Raw genomic sequence first — 21243 nt, 5'->3', positions numbered from 1 at the left:
GATTTTGAGGAAATCAAAGCTGTAAAGTTCTGTTAGAGTAGCAGTCCATAAAACAGTAATTTATTATCAGCAAGCCAAGGGCCTTTTTATTCATAGGCCTAAAGGAGCTATTACAGGATCATTTGAAATAATAAAACTATCATGATTGGAAATAAACACAAAAGCCCTAAAAAATCATTGCCCAGCAAGTCCAGAAGTATCTCTAGGGATCTGATGCCCTCCATAATAGCCTTACTTCATCTTGGAAACTGCTATCCATCTGTATTAGCCCACTCTCACACCACTATAAAGAAATACCTGAGACTGGGTAATTTATGAAGAAAATAGATTTAATCGACTCACAGTTCCACAGGCTTAACAGAATGCATGCCTGGGAGGCCTCAGGAAACTTACAATCATAGCAGAAGGGGAAGCAGGGACCTCCACATGGTGGCAGGAGAAAGAGGGAGCAAAGAAGGAGGTGACATACACTTTTAAACCATCAGATCTTGTGAGAAATCACTCACTATCACGAGAACAACAAGGGGAAAATATGCCCCCATGAACCAATCACCTTCCACCAAGCCCCTCCTCCAATTTGACATGAGATTTGGGTGGGGACACAATCCAAATCATATCATCATCTAAGAAGTAAAATGACAGAAAATCATGCAAATTCCATTCTTATTCCTGGTGCACCTTTGGGGTTGGAGAGACAAGTTGTAGGTGAAATAGTAGAGTTTTTGTTTTCTGCTTTATATTCTATTAATAATATTCTACCTTATCTTTAATCATTGTAAAATGCCATAGAGAGTTATGAAAAATATTAATTCCTACTGTGCTTTATTTACTTAGTTTTTCCTTTATATTTCATCTGGAAGCCAATTACTCTCAGCAATCTCCTTTATGCCAATCCATTAATATTTAATAAGCATCTACTCTATGCAAAAGACATTGAATAGTTGTGATTATTATGTGCTAGAGCTGTGCTTCCCAACCTGTCCTCATCATGACACACCTAAAAATTGATAGACTACTTTTCTGGCACACCTGGGAGACAAGGCCCCCAAAGAGAAACTTTCTGACAGACACAGCAACACCTTAAGTCATCTTAGGTAATTCAGGACCTTTACAGAAAGAACCTTATATTGTGTTCAAATATAATTTCAACTGTGGTAAAACCTTTGTGGTTGTGAAACTGACCCAGTAGTCCTATAGAGATTTTTTTTGATAAACACAGGTGGATTCTTCTGGTCTTAAAGATTGAAACTTATATTTGTTTTATCTGAGTTCCTTCCTCAGAAAGTGACCTTCAGGCCTATCAAAAAGTATCAAAGAACTGAAAGAAACTCACCAGATCACATCCTGACAGTGAGATGCAAGACCCCTCATTCATTATGATTGCTTTCTTGCTCCTCCCTAGTTTCTGCTTGGTACACATTGTTACATTTCTTCCCTGCTATACACACCTGTAGTTTTTGTCCATCAGGGAGATGGATTTGAGACTGAGCTCCCATCTCCCTGGCTGCAGCACCTGATTAAAGCCTTCTTTCTTGGTAATAATCATCTTCTCAGTGATTGCTTTATGTGCAGAAAGCAGCAGGACCTAGACCAAACCCCTGGTGTTTTGGTAACAGTTGTAAACATTGATTTTTAATTTGTATCACTAAAAAATTTACAGCCATCAGTGTCTAACGCCGACGGCCCTCTTGTTTGGCCCCACAAGCCAGGTGGGAAGCTCTGTACCAGAGAAATGAGATGCCCCATAGAGATGGGCTTCTCCTTACTGTTCTCCATGTGGGAAGAATTCAAACCAGAAGCTTTCCCTAGTGTGTGGATTTCACATCCTCTCACTGAAAGTCACATTCCTTTTCAGCATTATGTTTAAAAAAAGAATGACTTTTCTTTCTTCTGTCATCAGAAATTTTCCTTCTTGGTATCTGCTCTGAGCAGCTCATGAAAGTTCCTGTCCGTCGTTGCCACTCTTCTTGTGTTTTTGGCCTTTTTCTGCATTTATAACATTAAATGTGAGTTTGTAATCTTCAAAAGCTGATGAAACACCAAATAGCTTTAAGACAAGAAGAAAAGAACAATGCAATCAGAGAATAAATTGGATAAAATACTTACTGGGCCAGTGAAAAGTTTCACTGTTTTTCTACTTAAATGCAGAGGCAGCTTTTTAAGAGGTAAGAAAGAGATGACTAATATCTTTATTTTCGAAAAGTAATTATCATCTTTCTTTTCTTATCTCGTAGTGATAAAGTGATAAGATTTATTCCCAAAACAGAAGAGGAAGCATATGCACTGAAGAAAATATCCTATCAACTTAAGGTAATAGAGCATCTACACACTTATGGTGGAATTGTGCTTGTGGAGTGTTTACAGGGATTTGCTGACTGGAATTGCATAATTGGAATTTATTAGCCAAGAAAGTAAAGGCTAAGGAGATAACTTGAAAGAGCTTTTATTTTATTTTGTTTTGTTTTATTTTATTTTATTTTATTTGAGACAAAGTCTCACTCTGTTGTCCAAGCTGGGGTGCAGTGGTGCGATCTCGGCTCACTGCAGCCTCCACCTCCCGGGTTCAAGCAACTCTCCTGCCTCTTAGTAGAGACGGGCTTTCACTATGCTGGCCAGGCTGGTGTCGAACTCCTGACCTCGTGATCCACCCGCCTCAGCCTCTCAAAGTGCTGGCATTACAGGCATGAGCCACCGCGCCCAGCCGAAAGAGCTTTTAAAGGATATTTAAGGCTACTCAAAAATTTTCTGGCTGTGTGCAGTGGCTCATGCCTGTAGTCTCAGCACTTTGGGAGACTGAGGAAGGCAGATCACTTGAGCCCAGGAGTTCAAGGACAGCCTGGGCAACATGGTGAAACCCCATCTCTACAAAAAAATATAAAAATTTAACCAGGTGTGATGTCACATGCCTGTAGTCCCAGCTACTAGAGAGGCTGAGATGGGAGGATCAGTTGGACCTGGGAGGTTGCAGTGAGGTCTAGTATCTCTTTTTTTGAGACAGGGTCTTGCTCTGTTACCACTGCTCTCTAGCCTGGGCAAAAGAGCGAAACCCTGTCTCAAGAAAAAAAAGAAAAGAAAAGAAAATTTTCTATCTGACACATTATCTATTTACTACCCATCTCCAAGGTAGAATGTAAATTTCATGAGAGAGTTTATCTATTTTTTGTTCATTGCTGTATTTCTAGTTAGTGTCTGGAATGTCCTAGAAGTTCAATACATGGTTTTGTTATTTTTCCTTAATGAATGAATGAATTCAGTTTCCTGTTTTCTAGAGCTTCTCTTTTCCTTCTTGAATCTTCCTACTGATCATCTAGGCACTTTCCTCTTAATTAAAACTTTAAGCAGAAGTGAGTTGAGGAAAAATTAAAGCCAGAAATTCAAGTTAATTAGTTTTGCTATGTTTCAGTGGGTCTGATAAGAGAATTTTCTTGGCAAAGGTTGAAGGCTCTGATTATTCAATCTTTGATAAACTTTATGGATTTTAGAGTTAGAGCATTTCTCTAACTCCATCAGTGCATACAATTGAGTGTTAGTTTTTACCTAAAAGTTACGATGAGAAGTGTGGTGTGATTGGTTCTTTTCCATGCCTACCAAAATACAAGCAAGCCCAAAAACTATGTGGTGGTTTAGGCTTCATTTTAATGGACAGCAAAGCAGATTACAAAACAGGCCTCATTAATCTTTAATATGAAATAGAAAAATGTTTTTTCCTACATGATTGAAGTACAGTCCTACCTGAAGGAGTGTTAGGGAATGAGGGAGGAAGGAGGCATTGTGGCTTCTGGAGATATTTGTAATTAACAAACTTTTTTTCTTTTATTTATGGTTTGATTTTTCTCTTTGGCATGTTCCCTTCAAATATTGAATTTATTTGCAAATGATGTCTTGAACATTGAGTTTATTGATTCCCTGTCTTCTCCTCATTCCCAGCCCCTACACAAATAGTATTGAGTTCAAGCATGGTGTCTCATTACAAGGGCCCAGGGTGAGGATGCAAGAACCCATCCCCAAATTGTGGTTGTTTTATGCAATACCAGAGAGACCATGGTCACTGGGCATTTCCTAAACCCCCTTTTCTTCTAGCAGGAATCTGCTTCTAGGAGGCTATCGTTAACCTCTTCACCCAACGACATCCTTTTCAGCAATTGTAGCTGAACACTTTCTGAATAGTCCACCAGGAACTTATTAATTGCAAAGAAGCAAAGCAAGTTTTGAGTGGAAGTTTCCATCTCCACTGAAATTGTGTTTTCATATACCACCAGAAAAATAGCCACTTTTCATTTTGAAGTCCAGTGTTTTAGGGAACAGATATTCTGAACAAAATATTGGAGCAAAATATTTCTCAAAGGATGTTTCTACCATTCGTGAATCTATTTACGTGTTAGGCCTTACAAAGTAATGAACTTGCACTGTTATATTTGTGATAATCACTTACCATTATCAAAAGCAATAAAATTACATCTGTGAGGACTGTAGGGGTTACTTATAAACTCTCAGAAATCATCATAGATGGAATCAAAGCTCTAGACTGTAAATAGGGCTGCTGGCACTGATGACCACACATTTACATTGGGCCCTTTTTGGTAAGCATTTAAAGAAAATCATTCCTGCAGATTGTTTTCATTTAGTCCTCAAAGAAAGGTGGCCACCTGGGGGAGGAAATGGGGTTTGGATGTAAAGGAGCTTAGGGGACAACTCAGAGAATGGAGAGAAAGGGATCTGGTGAGAAAGAAGGGAGCAGAGTGAAGGGAGGAAAGAAGCTTAATATTAGGGTATCAACTGTGCTCTACACTCCACACAGAGTCACATCCAGCTCCTCTCAGCCACAATGCTACATGCTTCTACAAATTGCCTCATTTTAACAATCTTATGAAGTAAGTCTATTGTTATTGCTGTTTTACAGAAGAAGAGAGACAGAGTTAAGTAACTTGCCCAAGCCACAGTATGGGATTGGAACATGGATCTAGTCGGTGTCAAGCCCTCTAGGACCCAAATGAGGCCTGCCTCTTGCCTCTAGTCAGTTTATTCTGATTTTCCTCACAATGGAGAGGATTGAAGCCAAGTTTGCAGGGCAGTGGAGCCTAGACTCAGAATGTGATCATTATCATTATCATTTACTTTAACTCTAGAGTCAGGGGTCACCAAGACCATGCCCCCATTCAATGGGTTGCATAAGGACTCACCAAACTCAGCATATAGTCCTACTCACAGCTATGATGGGTCACAGCAAAAGGATACAAAGCAAAATCAGCAAAGGGTAAAGGAGTATTGGGTGAAGTCCAGGGGAAATGAGGCACAAGCTTCCAAGAGGCCTCTCCCAATAGAGTCACACAGGATGTGCTCAATTCCATCAGTAACAACTTGTGACAACAAACATGCAGTGCTGTCTACCAGGGAAATTCATTAAAGACTCAATGCCTGGGGTTTTTATTGGGGTAAAGTTATGTAGATACCCTCTGCCTAGCACATACCCAAATTCCAGACTCCCAGAAGACAAGTAGGTGTTCAGCATGAACTACATTATTTGCACAATCTAAGCACATTGAATCACTCTTATTAGTTAGGGTGGTGGTAGCCCTCCTGATATCCAACTTTCCAAATGCCAGCCAAGGCCAATTTTACAAGCAGGCCTTTCTAAAGATAGTATTTTTCAGACCTGCTCTGTTAAATTTTTTTGTACATTTCTTCATTTCCTTTCACTAAAGAAGTAGTTTTATTGGATTGAAGTTGGAGATATTAAGTTTTGATAAATTTCTATCTAAAAGCATTGCGTTACCTTGATGTCATTTTAAATTCGAATGATTTCAACCAAGCAAACCATTTGTACTATGGAAAGCAGCAATTCTGGCCAGGCAGAGAAAGCAGCCTGCAGAGAAAAAAGAATATGACCGTGTGTCATCTTCCAGCCTGTGGAGCTAATGGGACAGAATTATGGGCATTGCTAACAGCTTCTTTGCATTCCCTGTGCATTGCCTCTAGAAGGGAAGAAGGAGGGTTTGCCAGAAGACCTTTAGTTGCCTTCCTTCCCTAAATCACACTGTGATAGACAGAATTCTAAGATAGCCCCAAGATTTCTATCCCCTCTGGTGTACATGCCCTGAATAATCACTCCCCTGAGGATGAGGAGGGGCCTGTGAATATGATGGGACAGCCATTCCTTTGATGATGCTACATTATATGGCAGAAGGGAAATGACATAGGGCAGACCTGACCTAATCAGATGAGCACTTTAAAAGCAAAAAGTTTCCTCTAGCTGTTTACAGAAGAGGTCAGAGAAGTGCTTCTGCTGGTCTCAAGATAGCAGTTCACAAACTGCTAAGTTGTGAACTATCCATGAGAGTCACGAGCTAAGGAATTCCAATGGCCCCTAGGAAGTGAGAATGGATTTCAGCTGATAGGCAGCAAGGAAATTGAGACATCAGTCCTCCAAACACAAGGAAGTGGATTCTGCCACATAAGCCTGGAGGAGGCAGCCCAGCGGACACTGTTATAGGACCACTAGGTTTGATTGCCCATTGTGCAGTAACAGACCAATATACTGAAACAACAAGAGTTGCAGCAGATAAATGGTTTGATAATTGTAGGGCAGCCAAACAAGGAGATGGGAGGAAACCTCAAATCTGCCTCCCCAAGGAGGTTGGGTTAGGGTCTGAACAGGTGATGGGCTGAACAGGAATTGGGATCACAGATTGATTGAGAAGTGAGGAATGAAGTCATGGGACAGGAAGTTGAAAAAACTGCATTTCCTACACTTCTTTGCTGAGTTGGTTTCTTGGTGGAGGTCTTCAGACTGGTTGATGTCAGCTATTCTGCTGGAATTCAAGATCTGAAAAACACTTTAAGCAACTCTTGGGCAGAAAGGTCTAGTGCCAGAGATTCCATCTATAGGAACAATGTGGGGAGCAGGTGGTCCGTGCTCCCCACAATGTGGATCTCAGTTAGTTAGCAGCTGCAGGAACTTGGGTAGAAGTACACCAGCACACCCCGGTCAATGCCCAACTATAATTCTGCCTAAAGCCTGACTTGTAATTCTCATAAGGGCTGTTTTAACAGCTTGATTTTAGCCCATTGATACCTGAAGAGAGAATCTAGCCAGCCATGTCGGGACTTCTGACCTGCAGAACTGTGAGATGATAAACAGGTATTGTTTTAAGCTGCTAAGTTTGTGGTAATCTATTCTGCAGGAGGAGAAAACCCACACACACAGTGAACTAACAACCTACATCTTGGCCTTTGGCTCTCAGATTCATATATGAATCATTGTTAATTTTCCTGATTTCACTAGTTGTAACCAAGCATCTTAGGGAAAGTGGAAAGTAATTGGACTACATGCATAGGCTATAAATTCACAATGTCTTCTCTGAAACATGAACAAATGCAAAATGCATGTGCATGTTGAACGGAATCTGAGAAGAGACTGTCAAAGCATAGTTAATTAGACATAGAACTGCTGTTACAAAGCTGGTTACTTTCCTAATTAAATTGTATGGTTTTGCGGAAGAATTAAAACAAGTTAAACAGAAAACCATGCCCCTAGAGAACTGGATTGAGAAAGCACCAACCAATTAAATTGTTAATTAAGAGCATAACCATGATTTAAATAAAGTTATGATGGAATGGGAACAGTCTGCAGGTAAGTAAATTAAAGTCCCAACACCACATTCTGCCTACGTCTCTTTGCAAATTCTTTGTACTCTGAAGTAATAGAAATGGTTTTATGTAGGATCACAAAGTTTCCATTATACAATTGACACACTCTTGTAGAAAGAACAATTAATGGTATTTCTGTTTCCAATTTCCTCATCAGAGAGCTGTAGGATAGGAAACTGTCCTATTTGTCCAAAAGTTTGTCATTTTTTTCAAACTGAAACACAACCTCATAAATATTGGTTTGTCAGGTGTCATTAAATGACATGTCAAAAGTCATAAAATCACATGGGGAAAACTATACTTGCTAGGAGGAAGGCTTCATCTCTCTTCCCTTGCTTTGTACATGAAATGTGCTGCTGCTGTCCCTGGTGTGGCCTCCCTCCCTCACACCCCAGTACTGTGCTGTAGTTGACTGCTGTCTTCTCTAATCCTCCTTGGTGCACTACCAAGTCATACACCAGGACCTACAAGAGCTCTAGAACACCTGTGACTGTGGGAGTTTGTAAACTCAAACATCCAAGTGGACAGTTTAATCAATTGGAAAACTTATGAGGAGGAAATGGGTGGTGGAATTCATGCTGTGGAAGATATTTGTTCCCAACTTAATTAGAATCTGATCGTGTGATTGTAGGATCCCTTAATCATGGCTATGATAGGCAGAATTCTAGGATGGCCCCCAAGACTCTTGGCCCTGGTGCACACACATCTTCTCTCCTGAAATGCTAATCTGGGCACCATTGTAAAAGGATTGCAGATGTAATTAGGGTCCCAATTAGTTAACCTCAAAATAGGGAGATTGCCAAGGTGGGTCTGATCTAATCAAGTGAGCCCTTTAAAATCGGTGTTTCCTCCAGCTGGTTGCAGAAGAGGCACTCAGACTACTCACTCCTGCTAGCCTGCAAAAACAAACAGCCATGCTGTGAACTGCCCCATGGCAAGAAATTGTGGGTGGCCTCTAGCTGCTGAGAACTATCTAAAGCCTACTAAAAGGAAAATGGGGGCCTCAGTCCTACAGCCACAGGGAAATAAATTTTACCAGCAGTGAGAAGATAAGCCCAAATGAAACTACAGCCCAACTGACACCTTAGTTTCAGCCCAGTGACACCCTGAGCAGAGAATCCACAACATGCCCAGACTTCTGACCTACAGAAACAACAAAATAATGAAATTGAGCTGCTAACCTTGTGGTAATTTAGCAATAAAAATCTAATACTTTAAATACCCAGTGGCTTGGTATGCTGGCTGAAGATACACAGGAGCATTATGAATGATACTTCATAAAAGGTAAAAGTGAGGAAGAGACCAAGAATTTGGCCTGTCAGTATGTTTGGGGTAGGAAGTTACATTTCTACTTTTTTGTTAAAGGCTTTGTAAAGTAATGAAAGAACACTGACTTTTGCCTTCTGTAGCATGAATTTTGAAAGAGAGAAAAAGCTGCTTATTATCCAGGCAGATGTCCAACTGCAGTCACGGGTTAAATTTCAGGAATATAATTTTCAAGCATGGCTTGCATTTATCTCCATGTGTATATTGATAATTAATAAACTCAATAACAAATACATATTAAGAGAAACAATACAGTATGTTTAAGAAACAAATACATTAGAAACATTCTTTCAAAAGGAAAAAACCCTCTACCATGTTATGATGATGATGATCTACCCCAGTGATCCTTTATTTAATTTACTCAACTGAATTGACATGACCTTCAGCTTATGCGGTAGTATTTTAAGCTGATCGCGTTTCTTTTCTAGTATAAGAATTTCTAAGTTTTGACATTTAAACAATCTGTTTTGAGACTAACTGTTAAACATTAAAAGGAATTGCTCTTGCCGGATGTAGTATTGGCCATTCCTGAGGACAGCTGAAGGTTGGGTCTAGCACAGTCTTTTATAGAAAGTAATCTCCACTGGGCTCTTTCATGTACCTGCCATCACCTGTCATTGCCTCCTTTGCATGTCTAGTGGTTGGCAGGCTGTAGGCTGGGATGACAGACAACTGGACCATGGGTCTCTCGTTGTCTAGGATAGGCTTATTTACTTGGGAGTCACAGGGTTCTAAGAGTGAGAGAGAACAAACTTACAAAATTCCTTGAACCCAAGCTTAGAGTACTCGGTAAATGTCACTTCTGCCACATTATCCTAGCCAAAGAAAGTCACAGCTCAGATTCAAGAAGTGGAAAAACAGACTCTCATGCTTAGTGAGAGAATGGTAAGGTATGTACAAGAGAGTCTGTGGTCATTTTTGTAATCCACCACATCTTCTATTCCCCACGACCCCCACAACACACACACACACACACACACACATTCAATTTGCCACCAAATCCCAGATGGAGGATGACAGTTACCTAACTTCTCCTCTGCAGTCTTAAGGCCACTTCTATAGTTCTGGCCCTAATCATCTTTAGCCTGAACTGCACCAGCCTCCCCAGTGTCTTTTCTGCAGCCCTCACACATGGTTCCTATATGTTCTCCATACTGTAGTCAGAGTGATCTTTCTGAAATGAAAAACTAACCAAGTCACATCTCTACTTAAAACCTTTTAAGTGTTCACCATAGTCAACAGCAGTAATTCCCAACCCAGGATACACATAGGAAGCTTTTTATAAAAGACTGACATCTAACCCCACTGCTAGAGATTCTGACTCAGTTGCTCAGGTGAGGCTTGGTGGTTAAAATTTCTTTAAGCTCCCTAGGGGATTATGGATGTAGCCAAGGGAGTAAGCCACTGGCCTAGGGTATAGACTTCAAACTCTTTGGTGTGACCCATAGGGCCAGTCAAAATTGCACCTCCCTGCCTAACACTTCTCAGCATCTGTCACACTCCTTGGCTTAGTGCCCATCACGCGAACCATACTGAACCAGTTGTAATTTCCCACCTAAGCGCCTTAGCTCAAGCTGTTCTTGTCTGGAATGCTCTCCTCTTCTTTGACCACCTAGTGAACAGCACTTATCTTTGAAACCTAGGCTAAAATACTGGATTCTCCTTGAGTTATTTGACCCTCACTGAATTCTATAGACTGTTAGACCCTAACATCTATATCCCTTTGTGCTTCCTCCACTCACCCATCCCCAGTAGGCTTTCTTACAGATTTGAAATGTCATTAATTCTCTGAATTGCATATGGTGGATAGGGAGGCACTGATGGAAGAGAAAGGACTAGTGACTCTTCAGCTGGTACTGAAAGGCTTATGTGCACAGGCCACTACCTTCAGGAACACAGCCCAGCAAAGGCTTAAAAAAGACCTTTACTTTTTTGACCCACCCCTCTGGTTTTTATTTCCTTTTTTTTATGTAGGTCACCTTTTTTATTCATCCTTGCAATTTCACCTGAAAATTACAAATATTGGAGGGAATGATTTGTGCTTTGTTAAATGTGAATCTAACCATTTCCACTTTTAAAGGACGTTAACATGTGATCAAAGATACAGGAATAGACAAAGTTCCTTTTTCAAGAGGCAAGGATGGCACTTCTTGGTGACTGAGAGGTTTTCTATCAAGTGTATAAACCACACTTTGGTGCCATTTCTTAGACCCACAGCTCCAAAGACAAAAGTTTAGTTGGAGATTCTTTTAATTAAAGTTTCCTATTTTCAACCATTTCATTTTTCTAGCTGTATAAATCTGCAGAGATTTCCCCTGCCTTGCTTGGTTTTAGAGGTCAATGTTGCTGAGAAGTGTGGAACCTGGACCCCACAACCCTTTTTAGAGAAGTGCACCATTGTCCTGATCACTGGTATCAGGGCACAACCCTATAAATGAGTATCGATAACCTAAAAGAATTCACTAACACCATTCAAATTTAATTATTAAATATTCAACCATGTGAGGTCTTGCACAGGGCGAATATGGAAAGCAGTTAGCATGGTGCTTAAAAGTAAGACCCCTGGAGATATAATGTCACTGGTCAATTGTGTTCTTTGCCTACTTCACATTGGCTGCAAAGAAAGAACATCCAATTGGGAAGTCAACCAGGTTTTTATTCAGTGGCCAAAGAATGGAGAAGGGGATCTCATGTTCCAAAGGCACCATCTTCCTGGAGGCATGGGAGTTTTAGAGAGTTGGGCGCAAGCCTGGGGAAGTATGTAGGCAGGTACTGGATAGAGTTGCAAACACAGGCATAGTACAGGAACATGTTTCTACACGCACTGCCTGTAGACAAATGGGGGCAATTTTCTCTTAGGGGAGAGATTTCTAGTATTATAATGATATGTTAATGACTTAAAGGTAACTGGAGGTCACCTGCTCTGGTCTGCACCAGTTTCATGTGGGTCTGAACTTCCTCAGTTATTCAGCAGCGGGTCTCAAGGGGGCTACTTGTGGCATCCAGACCATCTGGTTTCTTTAAACAGCTGTGCCTATAAACAGACTTAAAAAAACAGTTAAAGTTTTCCCACCGTCAGTAGGGGCCATCCTGGTGACAATACTTCTTGGGTTCATATCCAGACTCTTCCATGTACTGATGAAAGGGAGAGTTCCCTGATCCCCCTTGCAGGACGTGTGACAGTGGTGTGTCTCACCTGTTCAGTCACCCCACTGCTCAAACCCCATGTGGGATGGGGAGCATGCAGACAGGCAAGTGCAGAGGCTGGAGTGAGTGCTCTGGGCTCCAGCCCGTGGTAGTGTCTAGGAGTTACAAAGCTCTTTCAGCTTTGCCATCCACAGCTCAGTGGTCCCTCTGCCTTTTCGCAAGGGCAGAGGGCCAGTGACAGCTTTCTGTGTCTCGAGCTCTTGCCCAGATCCCAGAAAAATCGGGTCACACACGGGCTTGAAGGATGAATGCAAGGTTTTATTGAGTGGTGGAGGTGGCTATTCCTATCCTGGGATGGATAGGGAGCTGGAATAGGCCCGACTCCTCTCCGACCACCCACCAGCCGAACTCCTCTCAGAGTTCAGATGTTCCTCCTCGTCTCTCTCTCTCTCTGCCGCATCATTCTGCCATCTGTCTGCTGGTCTATTTCTGAAGCCTGGTGTTCAGGGTTTATATGGGTGCAGGATAGGGGGCATAGCAGGCCAAAAGGCAACTTTTGGGGCACAAAAACAGGAATGCCTGGTCTCATTTAGGGCCATGGGTATACAGGCTTGAGGGTGGGGCCTTTGCCCAGGAACTGCCCTCTTCTACCCAGGATTTCCCGGTCTCCTGTCCATATCACTAGTTGTGTGAGTGTCAGCAAGTTACCTGATTTCTCAGTGCTTCTAGTTCCTGATCTGTAAAGTAGGGAACCACAGAGTCAATCATTTCCACATTTGTACTAATCTGCAGCTGGCATGTACATATATATCTCTACATACACTGTAGCAATTTGTCCACATACTGTGTCTCCCTTACCAGATTGAGAACTCCCTGAGAGAAGGATGACTTACCATTCTTCTTTGGATAGGACTGATGTCTGACTCATCTTTGTTTCCCTAGTGCCTGGCAATAGTAGGCAGTCAACAAATATTGCTTGAGTGAATGAGCATATGTAGTTCATTCATCCATCTATTTGCCTATAATTATAATACAAACAACACTAACTTGGATTCTCATCAGGAACATATGCATAATTTATTTTCAATCATGATAAAATGGTAGGTGTAAATAAAAACTGTTGTAAAATGATGGAGCAAGCAGGTATCATGAAATAGGCAAGGGTATGAGGTAGGGGAAATTATCCATTTCCTCAATTACTAAGGAAGTTTTATGGAGGAAGTGGGATTTCTGTAATAGCTTGATGATAAACTTCTTAGAGAACTATCTTTGAGATCTGCAATCTTCCATTAGAGCCTCACCTAACCTTAAGATTTTTGCCTTTGGGTGTTGACTAACTCAATGAATACAGCAATGCTGATTATCAGAAACATGTGAATTTGAAAGTCAGAGCTCAGGTGTTCTGCCTTGGAGTCAATTTGTGGTTTTTGTATAATCAAAAATGTCTGTATCTCTTTAAGCCTCTGGCTTACTTGATTAGCGAACCCATTCCTTTCTAATAACCTAAAAACAGCTATTAGGGATGCATATGTGACAATACTTTGTGCCCTAAAAAAATTCAGAGAAGCTTTTGCATATTCATCAGCCATAACCACAAAGACTTTGCTTGATTAAAGAAGTTTCCTGTTTTCTACCATTTTGTTTTCCTAGTTGTATAAATGTGGAATGATTAAAATTCCTATGGTCTCACAAATACATCTCTTAGATGTTTTGCTGATAATTGGATTTGCTTTGAGGCTATCTGATCATCAGTGTTTCTTCTGCTCTCTCAAATTCCAGTTACATTTTGAATATGGACTATGATCTGGGCTAAGAATCAGCATCATATTGAGAAAGAAGAAAGGAGAAGGTACAGAGAGCATGAAGCATAAGGGAAAAGACATTGACCCAGTACAGAGATTGTGATCTTTGGGAGTTGCATCACAAGGCTTGTTGACTCCCTTAGAGAGGTGATATTGGGAGCACAGTCAGAAGATGCCTCTGTGTTACGGGGCCACGCTGAGGCTTTTGATAATATAGATACATAGCCTTTTGAGAATATATGGAAGAAGCAACCTTTGGGCTTTCAGACAAGGAGAGAACAGGTGGGAAGATAAACAATGGAACGGCAGGATATACTTTTCTTTCCTCCTTCCCTTCTTCCATATCCCTCTCTGCCCTAAAACTTCAGCCACCATATCCAGGGCCATACTTAAACAGTCCATTCATTTTGTCCATGAATTTGTATTGTGCAACCAAGATCAGTCAAGGTCCAGTCAGGAAACAGACACACCAATAATTTGAACAGAAAATTTTTGATGTAATATTAGCTAGTAAATGACAACTAATTACTAAAAGACATAAGATAGAAAATATAAATGCAGAGAACTACTACTCTTTGGCATTAGGAAGATTGTCCAAGGAAGGGAATAAGAACTTGATGGAGCATCTTCCCCTCTATCAGAAGGGTGAGATTCAGGCCTTCTTGGAATCCATGCACCACAAAGTGAGAAATTTGCTGTGCCGCCAGCAGGCTAGGGCTGGCCTCTTGCTTTGGTATGAGCAAAACTTGCCAGAGAGTAAGTGTCACTGGGCCTCCCACATGGCACCAGTTTCCATGTCATAGGAAAGATAAAAGCATATGAGAACTAGGAAAAGAATTTCCTTCCTTCCCAGTGTCTTGAAAAGCCCTCTCTTGACAAAGCCTAACATTGACCAGCTATCAAAGGAGAAATATTTATGGAGTCTAGCTTGAGTTTCACAAGGCAAGACAAAAAGAGGGTAGATCTGGAATTGAGAGGCAATCTATTGGTACCTGGAATAACACCTTTGCTGGTCCAGAGATATGGTGATTAACAAGATAAAGTAATGTTCTGGGTAATTAACAAGATAAAATAAGGTTCTCGTTGTCACTAACCATACCATCTAAAGTGGAATATAGAGAAGTGAAAAGGCGAGGATGGGCGTGGTGTAATCCCTCACACCTATAATCCCAGCACTTTGGGAGGCTGAGGCAGGCAGATCACCTGAGGTCAAGTGTTTGAGACCAGCCTGGCCAACATGGCAAAACCCTGTCTCTACTAAAAATACAAAAAATTAGCCGGGCATGGTGGTGTGTGCTTGTAATCCCAGCTACGAGGAAGCTGAGGCAGGAGAATCACTTGAACCTGGGAGGTGGAGGTTGCAGTGAGCCGGCATTGCACCACTGCACTCTAACCCAGGTGACAGAGCAATACTCCATCTCAAAAAAAAAAGAAGTGAAAAGGCCATGGCCAAGGTAGGTGTTAAGGGATAATATAAAATCCTTCTACCTACCAAAAAAAAAAAAAAAAAAAAAAAAGAAGGTACTTATAATAACAATTATATACTACCATGTGCTAAATACTCTGCTAAATGGCAAATACATGTTATTTAATGTAATCCTCATAGTTTAAAGAGAGGTTGGCATTATCCCAATTTATAGATTGAAAAAAATTAAACAACTCTGTTTTTCCACTCTGCAGAAGACTTTTCCAATTTGAGTTCCTTTCTAACATGACTTAGCAAGAAGTCTCACCTGAAATCTTTATCAAGCTAAAAAAAAAAAGGTTTTTGTTGAGATTATTTGGTGGCCAGCTGATAGTGAGAAAGGACACTGGACATGTACATGTGCTGAGGAAGGGAGCCTGGATGGGGAAGCTGGAACTTCGCCATAGACAAACATGGTTCCCTTCACAGTGTTATCTGAAAATGGCATGGCCCTGGGAAGTCAGTCATCTCTCCTGTCACCTCCAGCAACCTGCTTAGCTTTCTTATTTCTGCCTTGACTAATAATGTGTTTAAGTAATCTAAGCATGTTTCATCTTAGTATATTTAGATAATTGACAGCAAACATTAAAAAGTCGTAGAATAATGTGAATAATTGAGGAGGTGCTGAGAGACTTGGGAGGAAATGGTAACAATGAGTATGGTATTTTTTTTCTCTCTTTTTTTTTTCTCAAAGAGAGAGTCTCGGCCTGTCACCCAAGCTGGAGTCTGGAATGCAGTAGTGCAATCACAGTTCATTGCAGCCTCTGACTGCTGGGCTCAAGCAATCCTTCTGAATAGCTGGAACTACAGGGGCATACCACTATGCCCAGATAAATTTCTAAAAACTTTTTTGTAGAGTCAGAGTCTTTCCATGTTGCCCAGGTTGGTCTCGAACTTCTGGGCTCAAGCAATCCTCCTGCCTCAGCCTCCTGAAGCACTGGGATTACAGGTTTGAGCCACTGTGACTGGCCTAACTATGGTTTTTTGGTTTTTTGGTTTTGGGGGGGTTTTTGTTTTGTTTTGTTTTGTTTTGTTGAGACGGAGTCTCGCTCTGTCACCCAGGCTGGAATGCAGTGGCACAATGTTGGCTCACTGCAACCTCCACCTCCCAGGTTCAAGTGATTCTCCTGTCACAGCCTCCCAAGTAGCTGGGATTACAGGCACAAGCCACCATGCCCAGCTAAGTTTTGTGTTTTTAGTAAAGAAGGGGTTTCACCATATTGACCATGTTGGTCTCGAACTCCTGACCTCAAGTGATCCACCTGCCTTGGCCTCCCAAAGTGCTGGGATTACAGGCATGAGCCACCGTGCCCGGCCAGTATTTCTATTTTAACAAATCTAAGACTGACTCTACATATCACAGATCTAATTGTTTATCATATGTATTTGAAAATACTGGGGAGAACAACTGATAGATTATAAATAAAACACAACATTGTTTCTGGAATAGCAAAATCTCTCAGGGTTACCTAATTTCTTTCAGGAACATAAGAGCCCTTATGAATCAGGAGACCACTTGGACAAGGTTGGTCAAGAAAAATGATATATATTCAACGTTGACTTTCACAGGACATAGGATATTGCTTAGCATAATTTATTATTTAATAACTTGTACAAATAAGGTCTATATCACACAACCATAAGTGAATTCAGTTTCAGGTCAGGAATATAAGAAACATGAGCCATAAAAGTTAATTCTCCTACCAGTAATATTTAACCTCTTTTTCATCATCAAATCCTTGAATAATGTTCTCTACAGGAGATCCATGAAGTGGGAAGGTGGCATCAATGGATATTAAGGGAGTAGTTATTTGAGGGTGTTGTAATCAGGATTCCAGGTAACTTTAATAAAACAGTAGAAGGTTCAGAAACACAGAAAATAAGGTTATCTCAAGGACAGATGCAAAGTGATGCTTGCAAACATTTAGACTACAAGCCTCACAGAAGGGAAGAATCAAAGGACATTGTGCAATGTGAGTCTAGGGTGAACAGATACCATAGAGTGACAGATGTACAAGCTGGCGTGCCCATTGGGATGGGAGGACTCTGGGCTTTCAGAGCCTCTTCAAATGGTCTTTGTATGGCAGACTATAAGTAACTCAACAAAATTCTGTCTTCTCTTCCACATGGGTGCTGTATTTCACAACCTTCCCTACAATTAGTTAAGTGTGGACATACAACTGATCATGACCAATGGAACTGAGATGGGAGAATTGCCTTGGCCCCTTCATGGGACCCCTCACAAAGGGGGTGGCTCATTTACTCAGCCACCATGCGCTCAAACCCCTTACAGGAAGGAGAGAATGCAGGTGAGCTGGGGTGAGCGCTGTTGGGCTCCGGCCCCATGGCAGCATCTAGGGGTATTACAGTTCTCCTTTAGATTTGCCATCCATGGATGGCTAAGTGTTAACCAACTCAGTGGAGAGTCAGGGTGACAGCTTTTTATACCCCGCCCTCTTGGTACCTGGGTCCTTGCCCAGCATCCAGGAAGAATCAGGTCACACAGACTTGAAGGATGGTGAATGCAGGAATTGAATTGAGTGATGGAGGTGACTCTCAGCAAGATGGATGGGGAGCTGGAAAGTGAACGGAGCGGGAAGATGATCTTCCCCTGGAGTTTGGCCACCCTGTGGCCAATCTCCTCTATGACCATTCCCCAGTCGAACTCCTCTCAATGTTCAGATGTTCCTCTTCTTTTATTCTCTGCCATGTGGCTCTGCTGCTCTTCTGCTCATGGAGCCTGGGGTTTGGGCTTTATATGGACACAGGATAGGGGGACATGGTGGGCCAAAAGGCCACATTTCGGCATGAAAACAGGAATGCCTGTTCTCATTTAGGGCCGTGGGTCCAGGCCTGAGGGTACAGCCCTTGCCAGGGACCCTACTCTCCTGCCTCCTGTCTGTATCAGAATGTACACAAAAGTGATGTGGGCTTTTTCTCAGCTGAAACTTTAAAGAATGAAAGTTCTTCCTCCATTCCTTCCTTCCTCTTCTGCAGCCTGGATAACAGTAAAAACAGGACCCAAGAAGATGAAAGAGCCAGACATGGAAAATTTCTGGATCCTCAAATCACTCCATAGAGGAAAGCTGCCCACTCACAAGAAATAACCACCTTTGTCTGTTATGTGACCAAGAAATAAATGTCTCTTATATTTCAGTCATTATATTGTTTTTGAGCATCACCACAACTAGTAGAGAAAATGGTACATTGAAATAGAGTGCTATCTTAACAAATGAAAATAGTGTATAGCCTGAGCTTAGCAATTGGGCAGTAGACAAAGGAACATAGATATCGCAATGTGGAAAGAAAGATACCAGTGTGATGTAGTGACGAAACATTTGATAAAACTATCAGTTGAACTTGGAAGATAAGGCAAGTGTCTATCGACCCTATAGCTCTAAGGAAAGTAGTTGGAAATACCTGGGATGTTAGTGTATCTTGGTCCTTCTCACTTGTAGAAAGGTATTACAATAAATAGCTGAAGTCAAGAAGAAATAGACAGGTTTACAAGCAGAAATAAAAAGGAATCTGGGGTCTGAAAGGACAGGAAAATCAGGCTGATTCTAGATCCCAAACTTACACAAAAAAAGACTAAAGATGGTTTCAAGCAAAGAAGACCCGTTAAGATTTCTCAGGTTTGCAAAGTAGCTTAGATTAAGGGAGTTACTTTTCTACCTTTCCACCCCGCCTACTCTTTCAGACGCCCTCAAAGTAGCTTCCATTAAGTTGAAGAGAGGTGGAAAGGCATGGGGGCCAGGAAGCAAAATAATAACAAGAAGAAGAAAGAAGAAAGGAGAAGAAGAAGAAGAAGAGGAGGAGGAGGGGGAGGAGGAGGGGGAGGAGGAGGAGGGGGAGGAAAGAAGAAGAAGAAGAAGAGGAGGAAGAAGAAGAAGACAGATTTGAGAGTTACATCTAGGAAAGAACTTAGAGTGTGGTTACTTAATGAAACTTCCTAGGAGAAAATAAACCAGAAGCCCATATAGTTTCTGCGACATGACCCACAATATCACAGACCTGACCAAAATATAAAATAAAATAAAATTTTGCAAGATAGAGCATTATACAACTATCAGGACCTCAAACCTGAACAAACCAGAAGTTGACTGCAAAAGTTGCTTGCCTCCAAGGAGTGCATACTCACCAATATCCACTTCAGATGTGGCCAGGAAGAATAATGGGCAAAGGAGAACCTCCTAGAGAAAACCAGAGAACGGGACAGTTAGTTCCAGAGATATCAGAGAGCAGATGCTGGGTCCAACCAAGGACCTTTCTCCACCGCCAAAGCAGGGAGTCTTCGTCATGCCCGCGGAGACAGGTGTCATCATGACCTGAGTCTGTGATCGCATACCTCTGCATTCCTCCTGTTCCGAAAGGGAGATGTTATTGTGGATATCCTGTCTCTGCTGAGCACCATAAATGGTAAAAGGGAGGCTGCAGGGGGCAGGTAATCTGCTTTTTAGTTTGTATGTCTTAGAGAATAAAGAGCCATACCTGGACCTATTGGAGAAAACTGCTTCTGAAGAGACTTTGGGTGGTCCCCTCAAGCAGATATATAGTGAGTAAAAGAGCATAGTGACTAGTCATCAAAAATGGAATTCTTTTTTTTAATTTAATTTTTTTATTATTATTATACTTTTTAGAGTATATGTTTTAGGGCACATGTGCACAATGTGCAGGTTTGTTACATATGTATACATGTGCCATGTTGGTGTGCTGCACCCATTAACTCATCATTTAGCATTAGGTATATCTCCTAATGCTATCCCTCCCCCCTCCCCCCACCCCAAAACAGTCCCCGGAGTGTGATATTCCCCTTCCTGTGTCCATGTGTTCTCATTGTTCAATTCCCACCTATGAGTAAGAACATGCGGTGTTTGGTTTTTTGTCCTTGAAATTGGAAATCATCATTCTCAGTAAACTATCGCAAGGACAAAAATTGAATTCTTCTGGACCCATATTCCATAGCCTTTTTACAGGTAGGAGTGACCCTGTGTATAACAGACAGCCAGTGGAGAGGAAGCAGAAGTGATGAGTGCCCCCTATGGTCCAAGGCTTTGTAACCCTCCTTCCTATCCATTGGCTGTGCATGACTATGACAAAGCCTTAGGGTATAGTGGATCTGTAAACTGAACAAGGCCTGGTCTTCAAATCACCACATGGTGCAAAATCATTCACCAGCAAGGAATATTTGCCTCAGAAACGAGGGAAAACTATTGAGTTTGAGCCGATGTACATTCTGGTCTATCTGTTGCCACAGCTGGTGTTACTTTAATAGAACCAGTATCTCTAAAACTGACCCTTTCTCTGGGACTTCTAGCCATAAGCCTTGTGGATCCACTGACTATCACAGATCAATAGGTCCCCACATCCATGGGTTCCATATTCACATATTCAAACAACCATGGATGGAAAACATGCAAAAAAAAAAAAAAAGCAATACAATAATACAAAAATACAAATTTTTAAAATATAACAGCTATATAACATTTACATTGTATTAGGCATTATAAGTAATCTAGAGATGTTTTAAGGTATACAGGAGAATGTGTGTAGCTTATATGCAAATACTAGGGCATTTTATATCAGGAACTTGAGCATCTGCAAATTTTGGTATCCATGGGGGCCCTAGAACCAATTAATTCCCATTCAATACCAAGGGATGAATGTAGTTTATATTTTAGAAAATCTAACACAGACTGAGAACTTAACAAGCATACTCATTCCACAAACAGATCTAAATGGAATACTCTATGCTGGGCATTGGATGAATCACACATGGAATTGTGAGGACACAACCATGAGTAGAAACTGGACTTCAGACAAGGAGCTCAGAGAGAGTTATTAGGTCATCTAGAG

General features: G+C 41.3%; 1 protein-coding gene and 1 long non-coding RNA gene across 2 annotated transcripts in view; one reads left to right on the top strand and one right to left on the bottom strand.

Annotated features, from left to right (window-relative positions):
* CPA6 (carboxypeptidase A6) overlaps nucleotides 1–21243 on the top strand; it is a 329468-nt gene that overhangs the window by 119516 nt on the left and 188709 nt on the right. The window contains exon 2 of the mRNA XM_528158.5: nucleotides 2235–2310. Coding sequence (XP_528158.2) covers nucleotides 2235–2310 — 76 coding nt within the window. The remainder of the gene's footprint in view (nucleotides 1–2234; nucleotides 2311–21243) is intronic.
* LOC134810677 (uncharacterized) overlaps nucleotides 11932–21243 on the bottom strand; it is a 58637-nt gene continuing 49325 nt past the window's right edge. The window contains exons 3-4 of the long non-coding RNA XR_010159273.1: nucleotides 19529–19580; nucleotides 11932–12018 (exon numbers count right to left, since the gene is read on the bottom strand). This is a non-coding gene — a long non-coding RNA (uncharacterized LOC134810677). The remainder of the gene's footprint in view (nucleotides 12019–19528; nucleotides 19581–21243) is intronic.

This window comes from Pan troglodytes, chromosome 7, assembly GCF_028858775.2.
Source record: "Pan troglodytes isolate AG18354 chromosome 7, NHGRI_mPanTro3-v2.0_pri, whole genome shotgun sequence".
NCBI lineage: Eukaryota > Metazoa > Chordata > Mammalia > Primates > Hominidae > Pan > Pan troglodytes.
Note: the sequence above shows the minus strand (reverse complement) of the source record. Positions and strands in the feature narration are given on the sequence as shown.